Source organism: Sander vitreus, chromosome 10 (genome assembly GCF_031162955.1).
Source record: "Sander vitreus isolate 19-12246 chromosome 10, sanVit1, whole genome shotgun sequence".
NCBI lineage: Eukaryota > Metazoa > Chordata > Actinopteri > Perciformes > Percidae > Sander > Sander vitreus.
Genome location: NC_135864.1, coordinates 23,037,014 through 23,057,517, shown reverse-complemented (window position 1 = coordinate 23,057,517; position 20,504 = coordinate 23,037,014). Strand labels below are relative to the sequence as shown.

The following is a 20,504-nucleotide window of genomic DNA, read 5'->3' as shown; positions in this document are numbered from 1 at the left end:
AAAACACCAGAGTGACTTGTGTTCGTGTCAGGAACTTGAGACAGTGCAACATGTTTTGATTTCTTTATCAAAACGAAATTAAATTATGACCGCAGACAAGATGTACTCAGAGAATTGCGAGAAATTGGCTTGGAAAAAGTGTCTCTGAAAAGTATTTTAGAAGTAGAGTCAAGCGGGAGGGGAAAACGTTGTTTTTTTTCAAATGTTTAATAGACACTGGGCTGTATAACAGGATATAGTGCACTAAGGTTCTAGTTCCATAGATGGCAGCAATGCAACTTTTTGGATGCTAGCTGCCGTAAAACCCCAACGAAGAAGACGGCGGCTGCCTGCCGGGCGAGAGCAGCAGCAGCAGCAGCATCGGCAGCAGTCCGAGCTGTGTCCGCCAGCAGGCAGTATCTCCGACAGCATGGACAGCGACGACGGGAGCGTGGAGGAGGTCGTGGAAGGTAGGCAACAGCTTCCTTCTGTTATTTCGCTGTGTACGCTATTTTTCTGTTTCGGTAAATCTCCACGAGTCAGCGTGTCGCTGGGCCTGCTGGGTAACCGAGCAGCGCCAGGGACTTTATTATGAAGGAAGTCCGCCTGGCAGGCGAGTGAAGGCGGCATGGCTGATCTGCGAGCCCGCTGCTGGAACATGTAGAGCAGGCAGGGCGTGTCCGCTGCTGCCTGGCTTTCTGCTCATTAGCAACACTTTTAACACTGTTGGGATACTTTGTAACTCTGTGCCTACGTCACGTGAACGACTTTTATTTATTTATTTATTTATTATTTTTGTATTATTATTTATTTAGATAGATAGATAGATTATTTATTTTAAACCAAAATCAGACAGAGCAGCAATACTTTGCATCTTATACAAAGGCATTATCATGCAATTCCAAAGGACCAATCAAACAAACAAGATGCAAGCAACAATGCTAAAACAAACAGACAAAACAACAAGAAAGAAAAATATATACATACACGTGTGTGTGTATGTGTGTGTGTGTGTATATATGTATATGTGTGTGTATATATATATATATATATATATATATATATATATATATATATATATATATATAGGCGGTTGTTATGCTGTAGCAGTTTGTGATGCGCATTTATGTAAACTACATGTTTCATTGAGATACAACACTTTAATTTGTTATCTATACCGTCTGTTGTCTTTAGGACATGGCTGCTAAGAAAGTTGACCATATTTAATTATACTCATCTAGAGAGTCTACATTCATGAAGGTTACTCCTTCAAGTTTAGCTATTTTCAACAGTGCATCGATCCTATATTGAATGTGTGGAGCACTGCTTTCTCTCCATTTACAAAAAAAAAAAAAATCAGCTTATTATTAATGGAAACGCACACTCCTGTTCCCTGGTTCTGGAAACTGCTCACACCTCGTGGAACATTATCTTTAAGGGATTGTTAGGGTCTGGCCCACAAATATAGAGCCCTTTATCGAAACACATTAGCTAAAAAAAGTGTGTGTGTGTGTGTCAGGTCCATTGGATGAAGATGATCAGCCCCATGGTTTCTGCACAGTGTCCTATTCATCCAGTGACCGTTTTGAGGGCCACTTCAGCCACGGAGAGAAGAATGGCCGGGGGAAGTTCTTCTTCTTTGATGGCAGGTACTGTGAACAGAAGACTGTTTATCACAGCAGTGCACTTCAACTAAATTCAAAAATTGGGTTGAGTTAGTTTACAGTTAGTCTCCCCCCCCCACACACACACACATACACACAGTGCACTGGAGGGCTTCTACGTGGACGACGCACTGCAGGGCCAGGGCGTGTACACACATGAAGACGGAGCTGTCCTCCATGGGACATATGTAGATGGCGAGCTCAACGGACCCGCTCAGGAGTGGGATGCCGAGGGCCGCCTGGTGTTCAGGGGCCAGTACAAAGACAACATCCGCTGTGGGGCATGCTGGGTCTACTACCCTGTGAGTGCTTAGTTTGAAGTCCTTATCTCAGCGTCATACGCTCTGTCTGCACACAGCCGTCGGCTCTGCTAACTGCGGGGACTGTGCTTGTGGGTGTTTACTGTGCTGCGTCCAGGGTGGAGGCTGTGTGTTTGGGGAGGTGAACGAGGACGGCGAGATGACCAGTGAAGCTGTAGGCTACATCTACCCTGACGGACACACGGCTCTCTATGGACGCTTTGTGGACGGAGAGATCATCGAGGCTCGCCATGCCACCGTGATCTCCAGCCAGAGTGGAAGGCCACGCTTCGAAATCACCGCCAACAGTAAGAATTATCCATTTAGAATGTCTCCCTTCGAATGAATGTGAACAACAGTTTTTTTTTCTTTTTTTTTATAATTTACATTCTGATATAGAGATGTAAGGTGATGGATTAGTTTCCTGGAGAAATAAATATTAAATAAAATAAGCAAATATTTTTTTGGGCATAACAAAACGCCTGACAAATCAGGATGCTCCATCATGTTGATAGAATAATAATAATAATAATAATAATAATAATAATAATCCAGCTTTCCATAAAGTTGAGGTCTCATACAAGCAGAGATTAGGGCTGGGCGATATGGAGAAAATCAAATATCACAATATTTTTGACCAAATACCTCGATATTGTAGTGTTGACTATTGGTGCTTTCACAAAATATTTATTTGATAAATAATCATCAGTAATGTGGATATAATGTCTAAGTGGGTAAAGGCAAATAATATAACAGCTAGAACAGTCTGGGGAGTTGAGAAAATGACATCACTTTACTGTAATGCAGCCTTTAAAACCAGGAAAAGACAACACTTATGCCATATTACGATATCCAAAATCTAAGACAATATCTAGTCTCATATCACGATATTGATATAATATCGATATATTGCCCAGCTCTAGCAGAGATGTTAAAGGCATGGTGGGCCTAGTATGAACTGCACACACACGATGGATGTATCATCAGACTGCCTAACCCTAGAGCAGAACCCTGTTATCTTTCTGCGCGGTGACTTGGGGAATGTGAATCTTGTAGTTATTCAGTGGATCAACAACTTAACATGAGCCTCTGTGTTTAAAGGTCCGGTGTACTCGTACGACAAGTCGACATCTACCTGTATCACGGCCCACCCTCTGCTTCCAGACCCCTACGAGAGCCAAAGGTAGGCTCGCTTCCTGCTGACACCTGTCATCGGAATCCCATCACTTCCTGTTGTTGATTGTAGAGGTCGACGATATGGGGTTTTTCTCTGGCCGATGCCGATCTTTAGTAATCAGGGTCAGCCGACGGCTTATAAATGCTGCCGATTTATTTTGGCCGATATGTGCTTGTTTTTAAACCTCTATTTGAAAGATAAAATGTAACACTAATAATTACTTTTACTATGTAAAAAACATATATTGTATAAATAATGTATAAAAAATATATCGAATAAACGAAACGGGTAAGAAGAAAATAAACTTTGTCAAATACACTTTTCAATGAAAAAATAAAGTTTTGTGCACTTAGCAGCATTTATCAAACTTCTAAGAACACAAATCTGCAAACTTTAATAAATAAAATAAATTAACAATTTTTAACAATAGTAGTGCTGCACACAGTAGCAACCAGCAGCATTTCTTTGATTTAGGTCTGAAGGAAATGTGTAACGCTGACATGATTGTTGATGTTGTTTCTGTGTGTCAGGGTGTTCGTGGCCGACTCTACGATCAAAGGAGCGGGACAGGGCCTGTTTGCCAAGACGGACGCTGAGCCGGACACCGTGATGGCTTTTTATAACGGAGTCCGCGTCACACACTCAGAGGTACAGTATGGCGCACAGGGACACTCATCTGATATCTGAATAACAACCATCCTCATATTGAGAGTGCAAATAAACTAGTTAGCATGCGAGCAGAGACGTTTATGTACAAGCTAAATGTAACCGTGGTTGAAAGGTTAATATATTAATGGATAAATGAGAAAACATCTGCCACCCTTCACATGTATGTTTTCCTCAGCATGAGTACCTGTTAAAGCGTTGACTGCATGGACTCCTCAGGTGGACAGCAAGGACTGGGCCCTGAACGGGAACACCATCTCATTGGACGAGGACACGGTGATCGACGTCCCTCAGCCATTTGACCAGACAGACAGATACTGTGCCTCTCTGGGTCACAAGGCAAACCACTCCTTCACCCCCAACTGCAAATATGAGCCGTGAGTACCAACTGACCAAAGCACAGTAGAGCTGTAATCAGGCCTTAAAAGTTAGGCCCGGCAAGGCCGGAGACAGAATTCAGCCCGAGCCCGACAAGTACATTTTGATTGACAGCTTTTTAAAAGCCTGACCCCATTTACAGCCCGACACATCTCTTTTGCCAAGAATGAGTCATTTATACATTTTTTTGACATAATTTATTCATGACTAACGTAGGCTATAGGCCACTTGGAAGTTGGAACAAAGACAAAAAATAAGTCCTCCAGAGGCCAGACTCCGTTTCACCTCCTCAGCGTCCATTTTCGTACTAATTGAAACGCATCACCTGACCGCTCATTTACCGCGCAACCCGGAGCACAAGCCCGAGCCCGACCCGAGCCCGTGTAAAATGATAGAAATTAAGACTGAACCCGAAAAAAAACAAAACAATCTTCAGCTCTAAAGCAGAGCACAAACTCATTTTCAAAACAAGATTCAAAATGTTGAGATTGAGACTTAATTCAAAGATTATATTTACATTAACACTAACTAAATAAAAAAAAAGTTGGTTTGGTGTTATTCACCAAACCAACTTTTACCGACAGTAACTGAACTCCTCTCCTGATTCACACGAAACTTTTCCAAAAGGGGCCCCAAAATGAATGCAGGTCAGATTTAATTTCCTGGATTTTTCATATATCATGACATAAGTATGTAAAAATACATATAAAGTCAGAAAAGGGTCAAATCTCTGATAACGTTAAACTATGCCCCAGAAAAACATTTAAAATATGCTAATAGTGAGTTATTAGCTAGCATAATAACGTTTCTGACGAGGAAGGTTCTAGTGAAACTGTGTCTCTTTGTGCAGGTTTGTCCACCCTCGTTTTGGGTCAATCAAGTGCGTCCGGACCTTAAGGGCTGTGCAGAAAGACGAGGAGCTGACGGTTGCCTATGGGTACGATCTGGAGCCAGCGGGGGGAAATGGCCCAGAGGCCCCTGATTGGTACAAGCAGGAGCTGAAGGAGTTCCAGCAGAGACAGGCGGCGCCCAGCAGCCTGTGACAGGAAAGCGCCAGCGTACAAGACTCCCGCAGACCCCGCTGGGTGTTTTGAGAAGTTCCTCCCTACGGGGTTCAGAAGACTACTTGCTGGAGCAGCTCAGTGTGAGTGGAAGCTAAGCAACACAAGAAGTGTGCAAGAAAGCAGATGTTAGAAGAGGAGACATGTCTCTGATGAACACTGTTATCATTGTTCCGGTCGATAGCTTCACTTAAAGGCATACTATGCAGGAATTGTCGCTTACTGTTTTGTTAACACAACATTCAAAGTTATCGCCGGCCCCCTGACCGCCCAGCGTACCCGCCCAGCGTACCCGCCCAGCGTTTCGCCATAGCGTACTGCACAGCGTACCGCCGGCCGCATGGCCCTACATTCGCCTCAATATATTAGCTTTTTTTTTTTCGAGGCTGTGTCGCTGTAGCTTCCTCTTGGATGTGGCTTACGCAACACGGCACTACACATCCAGAGGCTGACGCCAGAAAGATCCCCAACACAGAACACACAAAGAAGAAAAACCAGCCACACACCACCACAGGTGGTGACCTTTTGTTTTTATGAAAAGTCCTGCAAATTATACCTTTTTTAACTGTGTCAGCTGTTTGATGCAGCAGCTGCAGTTTATCTTCCTGTGTCATCTGGTTAGCTCCCTACTCATTCCAACTAATTCAGTATACTTTTCCAGCGACTTATTTATTCACAACGTGAAATTGGTGAAGAACTGAATTTCCGGAGCTTTGTAGAGATGGTTTATATCTTCACGAAGAAAATGATGGATGCTCTACGGCTACAGTCTTTATTATCTGTGTTTACATGCTGCAAAATAAATCGATCCACAATTATGTGTATTTGTATTGGTCTCATTCATGTTGCCCTCAGTATAAAAGACACTGCACCTGCAGGGATAGGGATTCTGTAAAAGCCAAAGTGACTAAATGTTTAAAATAGTAGTCATGTAGATGAACAGTAACGTCCTGGCAGCAGGGGTTTCCTAAAGTATTTTCAGTCCTTGTGATTGTTGCGGGCAAAAATCCTTGATTATGCGGCACGTTTTCTTAAAAATGCGATGGAATATGCGGGATATTTATGCAATTTTATTCGATGAAATTGCGGGAACTCGCAAAAACTGCGGTTTCATCGTGGCTTCATGGCGGGGTTTGCAGCTTTTCGATGACGTTCACGTCGCGTAATTACGTCACTTCATAACGTTCCCATGGCAACGGGAAAATGGCTGCTCTTGTGTGAAGTCAACGCAACATTTTTCAACTTTCTGCTAAGATATATGTGACTTTTTTGCAACGAAAATGCTGGGATTATGAAATCATGCAAGCCCCGCATATTTTGCGCGGAAATCGGCAAAGTATGCGGCGAAAGTGCGGCGTATTTGAAAAAATGCGACCCCCGCATAAATATGCGGACTTTGGCTGATTATGCATTGAATTATGCGCTCGCATAATCACATTTTTCTGGAGGGACTGTATATTACTGTTCTAATCCCATGTACTAACATGTATTAACAATGGAATTTCCTACGAACACAGAGGTCATAACATGAGCAGAATCAGGTTGCTTCTTGCTTTTAAAAATGTTGTTGCACTTGTAATATTTGACCTAAAGATTTGTCTTTCAACACAAGAAAGAAAATAAAGTTGCTTTGCTTCGAACCAAAGTCAGTGTCATTTATCTTCTATAATGTGTTGAACATTTATTATGTCATGTGATGTGTCTACAGGTAGAGAGAAGAACTATCACAGGCGTTAATGTTTTATTTTTATTTTTATTCAGTACGCATTACAATTATACAAAGAAACAGTAAAACTGGACTTCCTATTTGTTTTTTTGTTTTATTTAGAATTCAATTTACAAACATTCAGTCATCACAGTCCATAAACATAAAACTATACATAAATAAGTGCAAGTGATATAATATGAAATTAAGTATGAAAGTCATAATTTAAACAGAAACAAAAAGATATAAAAGTAAAGAAGTGACAGTGATTAATGATAATGACAGTAGGAGTATTTAATTAAATCATTTTGAGTAAATATGTTATTAAAATACCTTTCTTATTTATTACCAACTTAAGAGTCTCAAAGTATATGTCAGTTTCAATTTGGAATAGTTTAAAACATGGTGTTGATTTGGAAATTGTCTTGTGAATATGGAACTTGACTTCCTATTTGTTTTCGGGGATCTTCTATTTTAAAGTGACGCAGGGGCTGGGGGCGTGGCTTAGCAGCCTACGAGTCCAAACTCTGGGCACACCCTCCCTCCCCGCCCCACCGCGCTGAGTGCCACCTGCAGCAGGTTACACATTAATGGAAGAACCTGAACTTCCGGCCGGAAGAAAGTCCCCTCATCCCACCGCGCGCCCCGGGGAGCCACAGCTGACCGTGGCAGGTAGCAGCAGCAGCAGCAGCGGCAGGGCGACATGGACCGACACCGGTACTTCATTTTCAACCAGAGGAGCGTGCTGGTCCTCGGCATCCTGCAGGTGGCCTGCGCGGCTCTCTGCGTGGTGTGCGGCTTCATGGACGCCGTTTTCCGCAAGGAGACTCCGCTGAGCTCCAGCAGGACCCCGCTGTGGGGAGCACTGGTGAGACATCCCAATGGTTAGGACTGGCCTATACGCTGAATAACGTCACGGACATGATAAACATCATGGAGAAGTTGCAGCGGTGTAGTCTACGTGATACGCAGGTATACTCATTATACCCACTAAGAAAGCTCCAGGATTTCCATATACCCACTTAAAAATGCCCAGTGACACGCAACAACATACTTTCCATTATATTTTTGATATATTTTGAATTGATCACCTGTGGTTTTCTTCTTGGCATAGGCTAAATAAAGGTATATACCGTAAATTGGTGCATCAAAGTGTATCCGAATACAGGAAAAGTCGTTGATGCTCAAAACTTCCATGGGGGAGGACACCCCCCCAACCACCAAAAGGCAGATTCTGGCTTATATATATATACACAGTGCAGTATACCCACTACAATAAATTAGACTACACCACTGAGAAGTTGTCTCTTCCAGATCATGGCCTGTCCAGGTGTGCTGGCGCTGTTCGCCTCCCAAAGGAAAAACTCCGTGCTGGTAGGTGTGACGGTTCCTCTTTATTTCCCTGGTCATTTAGTTATTTATTAGTTAGGGATGAGTAGCCTACAGAGAAACATGGACAGATGCGGAGGCGTGTGTGTATATGTATGTATATACATTTCCAACAGCAGCCCCATGATTAATAGTTCAAATAATACATGAATGATTCATAGTAAGAGCACTACTCCTGCAGACACTTGGTGAGTATGTGAGACTCAGCACTAAATTAATAAAATCACCTTACTAGGAATATCCCGATCGGTTGTTTAACTGATCGGGAATCGGCAGCAGCGGTGGAAGTCTCTGTTACAGTAAAAGTCCTGCATTGAAAATGTTACTTAAGTAAAAGTATCTATGTATCATCAGGAAAATGTACTTTAAAAGTAGGCCTATTAAAAGTAAAAGTACTTACCGTGTGTAGGCAGCTACCGATAACTTACCTCAGTAAATTGTACACCATTCTAAGTAGAAGCACTACGTTTAATGTATTAAGCTGAAGACATATAGCTAGTTACTTTGTTTACTTAGTTATGTTTGTAAACAATACAATAAAAGTATTGGATCGGGACTCAGTATCTGCAGATATTTCTGGGGCATGAATGTATTATTTTTTCTCAAAAAGTGTCAGCGCTCTAAGCAGTGGAGTCCCTGAACTAAGCCTGAGGTTATCAGGAACTCCATTTGAAGAGGAAATGGAGAATTTGGCACTTTGTCCTGACCCATACTGGAGTTTTCAGGTCGATGCCGATCTCAGAGAGATTTGATAACGATATATTAGTAAAGATTTTATTCTAAATACATACTGAGGGTGACATTTCACAGTTTTCAAATCAACTTGTGAATTCTCTTTGGCGGGCAAAAGTCATAATGTCATGAACTGTATTCTAAGTGGATTACATTATTCTGATGAAATTGGATATGAAGGAAAAGAGACACAGACAGACAGTGTGTGTCCTTGTGTCCCTGCAGGTGAGCGTGATGGTGCTGGCAGCAGGACTGTCCTGTGTGGCTGCAGGCCTCATATCAGTGTACTCCTGTCTCACGCTGTCGTACGGGGAGGAGGACACAGACGTCTTCCACCATCACCACAGTCCTCAAGTGGTAAACGCACACACACACACACACACACACACACACACACACCCCTAAAGTTTTATGTGGTGAATGGTGTAGTTAATTCCATGAACAGCGTCCAGGCATTGGATGGAGCCATGGTTAGTAGTAGTCTGCCTACCTGGTGTGCTATGTGGGGATCATTTTGATTGGTTTAAAGAAGCCCATGTGTTTTAGCCTGGTCCTACCAGACTCTGGTACATTTCATTTCATTTGTACAGAGTCTGGCCACTCTCCATTGACAAGTGTTAACTTCCTTGAAGGCGGGTACTCTGTTGAAGTTTAAAACTATTGGATCTGCCCAGAGCCACTCTGGATCTGCCATAACCAATCGCTAACATTTGGTCGTGACGTCGGCTTAGCATCGCTAGAGTTCATCTTAGCTATCACCTTCACCACTAACGGAGCGAGCTGGAAAATCAAACTTTTCCCAAACCCCGTGGGGAGGAGGGCAACAACATCGTGGCCACCAACAAAACTCAGCAAAGATTGTTCTTGCACGGCCTTTAACTTGTGGATATTCGGCAGCGTTGCCACAACGGACCGAATGGCTTCGCTGGCATCTTTTTCCGCCGCCATTATGGAACTACAACTCAAACTAGCGCTCAACGTCATCATTCTCAGCCACTCCCTCTGTTCGCTGATTGGACCGGTAAAGATTTGGCCGGAGAAAACCCGCGAATATACCGCAAACCCAGATGATGTACTGAAGGAAAATGAAAATTGAGGGGGAAGTACGTAGGAGGGCGGAGCCAGGCTTGTGTTTCCCCCTATCCCAGAATAGATCAGTGGTGTGGCTAGCCTGACAGCGCAGCGGATATGTCTGGCAATGCTAGACTTAGTTATTAGTAAGACCGTTTGTATATTTCTGAGACCGTCGGAGGTGCCGATTCAGCTTGCTGTCATTGTGGGGACCACCGAGCTATAGAATAGTAGAGAGGTCCTTATGAAAGTCAGTGCGCTGAAATGTTCAGCCCAAAGCGACGTGCCGGTGTTTCTCTCCATCATCAACATGGCCGAGATAACCTCTGTTGCTGCTCTGTTCCCGCTGTGGAAGTCCCAGATACGTCGGGAAAAACAAATGGCGTCATGTCTAGATTAATAATATCGTCTCTTATCGAGGAGCAAACGGCTCGGTCAGTTCTATCACCTTCTCCAGGAAGTTACCCCCGGATGACTGCTGCTTCCTGCGCCACTTGAGGTTCAGATTTCGCTGCGATTTCATTGCAATAAAGAATAAAAACAACATATAACAACATCATGATGATAAGGGGTGTGCAAAAAAATCGATTCACATTCGTATCGCGATTCAAGCTCTACCGATTCAAAATCGATTCATAGAATTCCAAAAATCTATTCTTTTTTTTTTATTTTAGGGAAAAGTAACTACATTTACATACTGTGAATCGTTTTTGAATCAAATCGATTTTGAATTGAACCTTGAGCCTGAAAATCAATATCAAAATGTGACATTTTCTGAATCGTGCACCCCTAATGATGATGCCAATTTGCAACTAGAAAATGCATTTCCTGCCGAAAATGCGTGGGAATGCTGAATAGCTAAAGCTAAACTGGATGAATAGCTTAAATCAGTAAGAAGAAGTTGAAGTAGTAATCATTAAATCAGTTTGAGTATGAATTTCATTAAAAAGTTGAATAACACCACTAATGTATAAAAGAATTTATTTTTATTTTAAGACTTACAAATGTTGGAAACATTGATGAAAATGCAGAAATATAGAACAAATTGTATCTCAAATGCATTGCACTACACTGCTGAAGAAGTTGGAAGCTGAACTGCACATAAGTTAAGAGCTGAAATACATTTGTAGAAAAGCTGGAAGCTAAACTGTAATACTGTCGAGAGAGAGAGAGAGAGAGACCGACTGACCGACCGAATATGGGTTAAGTGTTTACCTCAGGGAAACATTGATTGATGTACCTCAGTGGGATTTGAACAAGAAGGTTAAGTGTCTCCTCACAACCCGTACCTCCTATGCGCGCCATTTTGATGCTAACAAGCACTCACCCCCCATTAGCATTCCATTGACTGCCATTCATTTTGACGTCACTTTTCGACAGCGAATAACTTTACATCGGAAGCGTTTAAAGACTTTATTTGTTTATTGTTTATTTCTAAAGAAACACGACGTACGAATGTATAAAAGGCTCCATTACCTTGTACCTCACGTTATGGCTCCGTAGCAGACGTTTTTGTAAAAATAGGCTAACGATTGTGTCATAACGACGGGACTTTCTGTCGCACAGTAGAGGAATTACCGTATAGTACAGGAGAAGCTCGCAGGCAGTTTCGAGTTTTGTTAACTAGCATTTTAGTTAGCATAGCCTGTGCCTATGTTATCTCCTTACATATACCTACGCTCTCCGTCTCTGCAAGATTGGGAATGATTGAGATTTCTCTTGGCACAGCTACCAGAAGACTTACAGACTTTTCAGACTTTGTCAGGTCTGTCGGCAATACGACAAGCAAACATCTTTTTAAACAGCTTTTTTTCTGAATGGAGTTTGGTCAATCCGGGCTATGCTGCAGGAAAATCTGAACGCTGATAGGCTCACGCGTCCTGCAAAAGTTGCATCTATTCCTGTCTTTGATATCGCGCCGCGTGAAACGCTTGCTTCCCACTCAGTGTGTAGACACCAGAGATGTTCACAAGTCATTTTTTGCAAGTCCAAGTCAAGTCTCAAGTCTTTGAGCTCGAGCCCAAGTCAAGTCTTAAGTCTTTGAGGGGGCAAGTTGAAGTCAAGTCTTTTGCCACAAGTCCAAGTCTCAAGTCTCTGGCCATCTGATCTGTCCCTAACACTGTATTGTTAAATCTTATGAATTCAAAACATGTCCTGTAGCTACCATCCAGACAGTACACTATAAAAATCAGTTGTAGGATAACTTTATGGGGTCTAGGCTACTTAACACATCCCTCTAGACCTCGGACATGGTGAAATATTAACCTAAGTCTGTCACATCGTATGGATACAACTATAAAGATACAATTTGCATGTTCCCAGCATTAGCACAACACTTTGTGATGGTTAGCTTGTTACCCGTGATTATATATGCTAAACGTAACGTCTCTTTCACTCAAAAAAATGTCTAATGTCGAAGTGGAAATCGAGCGAAAAGTGGCAGCGCCACACCAGTTACAGAACAACATGCATCTCAGTGTCAGTCCAAATTACGCACAATAAGCAGTAAGAACTCACTGATGTAATGCCATTTATTTTCTAAGTGTTAATACGCTCAGTGAAACTGAGTCCAGCGCGAGGGAGACCCGACTCAGAGGAGGAGAGCTTAGTGAGGCCAGCGTCTCCACGGCAGGTGATCCGCTGTGCCACGCATGGATGAAATAATGAAATAGTAAATAGGACTACAGTAACAGAAATATGTGCAGAATTAAGACAGTCAAGACGGCCCAGTGTTTGGTGGACCGGGTACACCTTGTTCACTTAATAGCCTACAAATCATCCACGGGATCAATTACGCATCACATGAGTTTGCCCACCCGACACAGCGTTTGTTCCTGGGGAGATGGATCCGTGCGTCCCGCCTCCTGTGCGCCATGGATGTCTGAGCCTCAGCAACTACCAACTATAAGATACAATGTGCCTGTTCCCAGCATTAGCACAACACTTTGCGATGGTTAGCTTGTTACCTGTGACGATATATGCTAAATGTAACGTCTCTTTTCACATTAGTGTGTGAGTGACTGACCTATTTAGGTGCGTTTTGAGATGCCTGATGAAGTCCGACGTTGTTGATCCGGCATCATTTATCTTGGTGCCACACACTTTGCATGTAGCTGTTAGCTTACTGCTACTGTTTACCAAGTTATTGAAAGCAAAACTAATGAGAAAAGGCACAACTCCTGGAGGACTTGGTGTCTCCATCGGCAATGCATTTTTTGATATGTGAGTGCGCGCACATAGGCGCGTGCGTTACGTTGCACATTATGGCAAAGGGCAGGGGACATACAGCTCGTCATACGTTTCCCCGTATATGCGCCAATAAAAGAAAATAGAAATACATGAATACATTTAGATTTAAAAAGCAATAATTGCATGAAAACAGGTTGTTGACGAGTCTCGAAGCTCGAGTCCGAGTCAAGTCTGAAGTCTTTTGGGTCAAGTCGCAAGTCAAGTCTGAAGTCAGCTGTTTGTGCGACTTAAGTGCGACTCGAGTCCGAGTCTCAGACTCGAGTCCCCATCTCTGGTAGACACCATGTCATTCTGCTGTTTCCATTTCAACTGTTGAAAAATGTGTTCTTCTGTAAGTGTTACAGAGCAATATCTCTATAATCCCAAAAGTCCCTGTTGTACAGAGGATGGCTGATGATGTGTGCGACCCTCCAATTTTTTAAATAAGTGGCAGGTTGCTTCTCACTTACGACTGCTAAACAGGATGTCTGCTCTCTTGGTGTCTCTGCTCAGACGTTTGTCCTCCATCGGATGGTGAAGGGGGCCAACGCCACCATCCTACTGACCTGCACCATCAGCCTGGCCCTCTCTTCGCTCATCGCCTATGTGGGCTGCCGCAGTCTCCCCGGCTGTGGGTGCTATGATGCCAGAACAGGATTGGTAAGGAAGGGCCCAGTCCAGCGGTGTAGTCTGTGATACGCAGGTATACGCAGTATACCCACTAAGAAAGCTCCAGGATTTCCATATACCCACTTAAAAATGCCCAATGACACACAACAAAATACTTTCCATTATATTTTTGATATATTTTGAATTGTCATCTGTGTTTTTCTTCTTCACATAATAAAGGTATTCCCACTGTAAATTGGTGCATAAAAGTGTATTCAAATACAGGAAATTAAGTCGTTGATGCTCAAAACTTCCCTGGGGGAGGACACCCATACCCCCCACTATGATATGGCCCCCCCTCCCCCAAATGCAGATTCTGGCCAATATACAGAACAGTATACCCACTACAGTACATTAGACTACACGTGTGTGTGTGTTTTCAGATAGAGGCAGACAGAAGCCGCTACTTATTTCCAGCCAGCGGCTTGTATCAGCTGGAGATAGCTAATGTTAGTCTCCAGCTGGTTTTAAAACTACGAGCCTCTGTCTTCTAGATGCACATGGTATCATGGTGAAGAAGAGTAATAGTGTGTGTGTTTCAGGAGACGCTGGTTCCTCAGTGTGACCCTGGGGACACGGAGATGGTTTGTACATGGCAAGGTAAGAACTCATGTTGTCTACAATTGCTGTTTGGCCCTCGGCAGTCATGCAGTCGTGTGATGTAGTTTGTGTGTGTGTCCAGCAGCGGGGGACGACAGGCTTTTCAACTCTCCTGCCCCGTCCAGTGACCGGGGCACCACTGAAGAAGACAACAGCCCTTCCAAACTGCCTTCGTACAGCAGGCTGACCTGACCCACGTCAACATTGGGGCCTACACATTTCACAGTTGTGCCTACACATTTCTTCATTTGTGGATAGACAAGAGGGAGGGACTGAGGGAAGGAAGAGATAGGAGTACTTTGGTTGTTTATTTCCTCTTTGACCAAAGATTTGTGGAGCCAAACTCGTTTGCCAAAGTCGAGTACCTGAACTCACTGTGTACGTGACATGCCTAACTGCCTGAGTGAAAGTGTGAAATTTGTGTTCTCAATATATAAATTCAAGACATTTTATGTGTATTTAATAAATAAAAGCTGACCACAGTTTGAAATGTTCAGGGTACTTTATTACAAACCATTCTGACCTTGACCCAGTAGTTTGGTTCTTAGTCACTGTGAAGGGACAGCATATTTCTTTCTGGGCAATGAGAGATACAGGAGCATTATGTGTTCATGGCTGAAGTGAAGATGAGGCAAAGGAAGTCTTATTAGTGTGTGTGGGGGGGGGGCATGTATTAAAAACAAAGGTACACTTGAAGAAAGCAGCAACCAAATGTAAACCAATCAAACAGTCACAGTGAGCAGTAATGCAGAGCGTGAGCAGCGGAGGAGCTGTGCACGGTAACGCCACCGGCTCAAGGATTTAACAGCGACATGCTGAATACTGAATCACAAGCTTCCGTACAGGAGAAGCTGGGGATGAAGGCAGCAGCCTTGATGTACAGTGCCTGCAGAGGTGCACACTACAGAAGAACGGCCCTTTCCCTCTCTGATGGGCCGGCTGACCCCACGCTGCCACCATTTAGTCCCATTCTGCTGTTTACAAAAACCAGTAGATAAAGTAATGAGATTAAAGACGAAATGCTAACCATCCGGAGCCTTGCAGCTGGTTACCCTGACTCTGGAGGATGACCAAATCACTGATGCCATGTTGTGATTATTTTTCATGGCACACAGTGCGACCACTCACAGCAATGTGAAAGATTACTTCAGGACTATTTTTATAGTACTTTTCCTTTAGAACAGCACGTTATTTCTGTAAATATCTTTCCAGAGCATTTATCAGTAAGGGCTCCTGCACATTGGCTGCGTGGCGTGTCCGTTTTAATTTCGACTCCCATGTTAACAAGTTAGAGCTTGCACACTGCCTGCGTGACACATACGCGCGCCCGAAAACCCGTGCGTACTAAGAAATAGGACCGACGCCTATTTTTCACACGACCAGCAAGTGTGTTGGAAGCGTTTCCAGGCAAAATAGAATACGAAAAGATGTTTATATGTCATTTTGCCACAAATACATTTAATAAATGACATTTGGATGTTTGAAAGTCTTTAGGTTTTTACATAAATGCAGATATAAATGTAATTTAAAAAAGTAAATTATCAATTTTCAAATATTGCACCTGTCAATACAGAACGAAATATTCCGGAGCCTATTTTGCCATCAATACTGCCGACGTTGTCTTTGCTGTAATCAAATCAGTATATATTTATGTTTATGGGAAACATACATGTCAAGGCTAGCAGCAGCAGCGCCGTGTCAGACACGTTTCTGGTGTGCAAAGACATAGAAAATGCCACGCAGTCGCCACGCAACAGAAACGCCACACTCACGCCACGCAGGCAGTGTGCAGGAGCCCTAAGTTGAGTCACTTTAGTCTGGAGCCCTGCGAGACAGAAGGAACAGGGTCATGTGATACAGCAAAGAGTGGGAGGAGGCCTCTAATAAGACCATGCATAACTCATCAGCTGACTGCCAGCCCAAAAGTGGGCAGGCCTTGACTGCTGACTCCAAGCTCCCAGCTGCCCTCACAGTGAAACGTATAAAAAACAGAGCGGTCGAGTATTCGCTTAGGATTTTGGGTAAACCTGGATGGGATTACTTTGGGGTATATTAGGGTTGTTGTTCAGTAATCCCTCTTTTCACCAGGTTGGCTCCGCACGTGCTGCCAACACAACATTGATATGACATGACTTCTAAAGAATCAAGGTTTCCGATCCTTAGATTTAAAAAAGGTGTCCTGTGGGTTTTTGACCACGAGCAGCAGCAGTCACCTTTTCACTGAAACGTACTGAACGTACACGTATGGTCAAGACTGATCCGCAGCTGGTGGTGATAACACATTCAGCAGTTTAACAGACACATAGATAGCTTCTAAATATTTGAAATGTTGCCTTTGCAATTACATTTTAAAGACGGAAATGCATTCACAACTACACTTTGATGTTTTGATGAGAAACACTGCAGGTCACCTTTAGTGAGACGGCTGAATCCAAACCAAATAGATTGTATTATAAAGGTCTTCTGTTATTATGTCCACCCCAACAGTCTGCTCTCCCATCATATCTTAGTAAAGCTGTTTTAGAAAGAAAGACATTTCTATGGCAAATCATGTATTAATGCCACTGTGTCTCCATGAAGAAAAGTGACTTTAAAGCTCAGCGGTGCAGGCTCCAGACTTAAATTACGATTGAAGGTGAACTGATTTAGAATCAGATTGTTGTCCTCTTGTTCAGGATCCTTTTCCATGAACCAACGACAGATTTTGGCTTTCACAAACGACAACTGTACTGTAAATACCACTTTAAAACATTTAAAGTCATTTCTAAAGTTAAGCACAGGCTTTGGAAAGAGATTCATCTGCACGTTTGTGCCGATTGTGAAGCCATTCAGCCGATCCTCCACTCTTTCCCTTTTTCATTCTCTGGGGTCCTCCTGTGCAGCCTCAGCAGCTGCTGCAGCCCCAGCTCCTGGCCCCGTCTCCCCCATCATCCCTCCCCCTGCTCAGGTGGACGGTACCCCCTGATCCCCCGGGCGGCTGGCTCAATACCAGAGGCTTCTGAGACTTCAGCTTGTGGGCCACCGTCATAAAAATAGCCTCAACGTGGTCACTGTTTCCTCCGCCACCGCTTTCATCTCCCTGGCCGTTTGGGTTCTTGGCAGATGTCTCAAACAGGGGCATGGAGTGGGCGTCGGCGAACTGCTGCGCCACGTCTGTGCCCACTTGGACTGAGTCTTGAAGGTCGCACTTGTTTCCGACTAGGATCCTGGGTACCTCTGTGCCCAGAGCGTGCTGCTTGCACTCCTCAATCCAGGCCGGCAGGCTGCGGAAACTGGAAGCGTTGGTCACGTCGTAGACAAAGACAACAGCATGCACGTTGCGGTAGTAGTGTTGCACCATGGACTTCCTGAAGCGCTCCTGACCCGCAGTGTCCCACAGCTGGATCTGCAGGAGGGGGGGAGGGGAAACCAAACCAACAATCAATTAGAACAAGAAGAATATGAGTGTGTGTGTGTGTGTGTGTGTGTGTGTGTATCACAGCACATTGGGGGGTTGGGTCTTTTTTATGGGATTTGTTGATACTAAAGGCAGTTACACACCAACCAGACGGCCGACCGTTGGCAGAAAAGGCAGTTGGGCTGATCAGTCTCCCCGAGTTGGTCAAAAAAGTGCCTCAGAACACACCAAAGCAACGAGACGTAATACGTCTCCCTTACAGCAGGCGGCGCTAATCTGTATCGTCGCCCAACAAATGAAAACCAGCAGCTGATTGGACGAACGCATCACGTGGGTCTGGCTGCTGCTTCCGGATTTTGGATTTTTCAACCGGCCATTAATGGCGACTCATTCAGAATACGATCTCATATTGTACTGAAATAGTTCACCGAAACGTGTTTCTGAAAACATTTTAAGCGAGAAATCTTCATTTCAGATCAACAAAGGTCAGTTTAAAAGATTTTCCTCACATTTTGAGAGGCTTAGTCACGGTCATCCCGCTTGCCATTTCCGGGTGAGTCCCGACTGCCCTCTCTCCGACTGAGCATCAGGTCGGCGAAAATGAAGGCCGACAGCTCCTCCAACGGACGACGGCACGGAACACACCGAACAGACTCGAGTCACCGACCTCGCCAGACTGTCCAACGGCCGATTATCGGCCCGGTGTGTAGCTGCCTTAAGACAAATCTAGAAGAACTATGGAAACTTCACACCAAACCCCATTCAAAATGTGGACATTTGAATAAAAGTTCACACTTTATCAATTTGTAAGATGGAACTAAAGGCGAGGGTTTATTAGTGAACGTGGCTCGTCTTCTTCACTTCTCATGTCCTTTGGATGAACCCCAGATGTGTTGCTTTCAATTAAAAGGGTTAGTCGTCTTTACTTTATTTAAATGCGTGCAAGTTACTCATCCCGGGGATTACTGTACAGCATGTGATATGGTTTGACGGGGTCTCTGTGGTGTTGGAAGAGTTTTTATAAAGTCAACAACCCTGATGATGTCATTAGGGTTATCTCAGATTGAACTAATATATGTATATGTACAGGAGCTAATATTGCTCTTACAAAGATTTTATTGGTGTGGGTATTTGACGACGGGGGAAGGCCAGGTGGCCTGGTGACTGAGCTAACCATGGAGCTAACTAATGCTCTGTGTGCACTGTAACCATCTCATCCAGCCTGTCTCTCCCTCCGGGGTCCGCCACCCGGATCAGCACTAGGAGCTCTCTGGCCCATTAGAGCGGCAGCAGTTAGCAGTCTGTCATACAGAAATGACAGAATTAGTCAGAATAAGTTAGAATAAGTCCTACAGACTGGGGCACCCTGGGACTGAGAGACACATCTCTCATTATTACCTCATCCTTTCTGATGCTGTTTTTGGACGGTGCCCCTTTAACCGTTGGCTGCTCATAACAAAAGGGGACTATTTACTATTTAAAAGGAGTCATCTAAAAAGGACCAGTGGTCAGTGAACCGGAAGCACTTGTCACTCCCCCATTGCCCTTGAGCAAGGCACTTAACTCTCAACTGCTCAGTGGCCCACAAAGAAGAACCCCGCCTTGATTTAAGACGTTAATATGTGAATCAGTCCTGCTCTCCCTGTGATATAGAGATTTGCACTTCAATTAAATTTTATTTATAGTATCAAATCATAACAAGAGTTATTTCAAGACAATATAGGCTATATAAGGATGGTATAAATATATAAAACAGTGAGCGACTGTCTGCAGTGCACACCTTGATTTAGGATGTTAATCTGATATATCTGAGGATGACAGTTATATATATATATATATATAATCTTAAATATCCGTGAGCAGAATGTCTGCAGTGCACACCTTGATTTTCTCGCAGTCGATGTCGACCAGCCTCTCCCGGAAGTCCACCCCGATGGTGGCCTCGGTCTTCTCGGGGAACCTCCCGGCACAGAAGCGGTAGGTGAGGCAGGTCTTCCCGACCCCCGAGTCCCCGATCACGATGATTTTAAAGATGCGAGTCCTCGGCGGCGGAAGCGTCGAGCTCGGTAGAGAGCCGCTCTCCGCCATATCACACCGACAGGCTGCCCCGGCTGCCGTTAGCAGTCCGCAGGGAAGCCTTCAGCAGCGGCTCCTGCACCGGCAGCAGTCCGTCCAGCTCCCGGTACCGTTCGCGGTACTACCGCTGCTCCCGGTACTGTTGCTGCTCCCGTTACTCTGCTTCCGGTACCGCTGCTGGGTCATATGTGAAGCATCCGTTCACATAGGGTTAATAAACATCCCGTATATTTACCTTAAAAACACTCCCAGTCCTCCTCAGCTGTGAAGCCACGTACTTGTTGTCCAAGCCCTTGTGTTCTCGCGAGATAAATGTGTGCAGCATTCACTGTCCCGTGGGAAATAATCGAAATAATCGTAGACAGATGCAAAGTCGAGCTTCATACCATCAAACTGTAAAACGTTAATTTAAT

General features: G+C 44.0%; 3 protein-coding genes across 7 annotated transcripts; 2 read left to right on the top strand and 1 right to left on the bottom strand.

Moving 5' to 3' along the window:
- The first annotated feature begins 313 nt into the window (after positions 1-313).
- On the top strand, positions 314-6,044 carry setd7 (SET domain containing 7, histone lysine methyltransferase). 2 transcript variants are annotated; one of them, XM_078260983.1, is made up of 8 exons: positions 315-449; positions 1,499-1,628; positions 1,744-1,945; positions 2,061-2,250; positions 3,044-3,125; positions 3,650-3,767; positions 4,005-4,162; positions 5,014-6,044. In XM_078260983.1, exons 1-8 carry the CDS (start codon positions 410-412, stop codon positions 5,204-5,206), a joined length of 1,113 nt encoding a protein of 370 aa, XP_078117109.1. In that variant the 5' UTR covers positions 315-409; the 3' UTR covers positions 5,207-6,044. The 2 variants fall into 2 exon arrangements, with proteins under 2 accessions (XP_078117110.1, XP_078117109.1); XM_078260984.1 differs by lacking the exon at positions 5,014-6,044 and having other exon boundaries at positions 314-449; positions 3,964-4,052.
- A 1,435-nt stretch (positions 6,045-7,479) lies between these two features.
- Positions 7,480-15,102, top strand: LOC144524606 (uncharacterized). 4 transcript variants are annotated; one of them, XM_078260980.1, is made up of 6 exons: positions 7,480-7,797; positions 8,244-8,303; positions 9,276-9,407; positions 13,863-14,009; positions 14,561-14,618; positions 14,704-15,102. In XM_078260980.1, the coding sequence occupies exons 1-6, from the start codon at positions 7,633-7,635 to the stop codon at positions 14,808-14,810; spliced, it is 669 nt and encodes a 222-aa protein (XP_078117106.1). In that variant the 5' UTR covers positions 7,480-7,632; the 3' UTR covers positions 14,811-15,102. The 4 variants fall into 4 exon arrangements, with proteins under 4 accessions (XP_078117106.1, XP_078117105.1, XP_078117107.1 ...); XM_078260979.1 differs by having other exon boundaries at positions 14,701-15,102; XM_078260981.1 differs by lacking the exon at positions 8,244-8,303 and having other exon boundaries at positions 14,701-15,102.
- Positions 15,102-20,402, bottom strand: rab33ba (RAB33B, member RAS oncogene family a). The gene is made up of 2 exons (XM_078260978.1): positions 19,897-20,402; positions 15,102-18,003 (listed from the first exon to the last, which is right to left on the bottom strand). The coding sequence occupies exons 1-2, from the start codon at positions 20,101-20,103 to the stop codon at positions 17,503-17,505; spliced, it is 708 nt and encodes a 235-aa protein (XP_078117104.1). The 5' UTR covers positions 20,104-20,402; the 3' UTR covers positions 15,102-17,502.
- Positions 20,403-20,504: the final 102 nt, after the last annotated feature.

Excerpts from the sequence above, each read along its gene's own strand:
- rab33ba (XM_078260978.1), bottom strand. The coding sequence starts at position 20,103 with ATGGCGGAGAGCGGCTCTCTACCGAGCTCGACGCTTCCGCCGCCGAGG. Across the intron at positions 18,004-19,896 it reads TCGACTGCGAGAAAATCAAG|ATCCAGCTGTGGGACACTGC; the intron begins GTGTGCACTGCA and ends CCCCTCCTGCAG.
- LOC144524606 (XM_078260979.1), top strand. The coding sequence starts at position 7,633 with ATGGACCGACACCGGTACTTCATTTTCAACCAGAGGAGCGTGCTGGTC. Across the intron at positions 8,304-9,275 it reads AAAGGAAAAACTCCGTGCTG|GTGAGCGTGATGGTGCTGGC; the intron begins GTAGGTGTGACG and ends GTGTCCCTGCAG. Across the intron at positions 9,408-13,862 it reads ATCACCACAGTCCTCAAGTG|ACGTTTGTCCTCCATCGGAT; the intron begins GTAAACGCACAC and ends GTCTCTGCTCAG.
- setd7 (XM_078260983.1), top strand. The coding sequence starts at position 410 with ATGGACAGCGACGACGGGAGCGTGGAGGAGGTCGTGGAAG. Across the intron at positions 1,629-1,743 it reads TTCTTCTTCTTTGATGGCAG|TGCACTGGAGGGCTTCTACG; the intron begins GTACTGTGAACA and ends ACATACACACAG. Across the intron at positions 3,126-3,649 it reads GACCCCTACGAGAGCCAAAG|GGTGTTCGTGGCCGACTCTA; the intron begins GTAGGCTCGCTT and ends TCTGTGTGTCAG.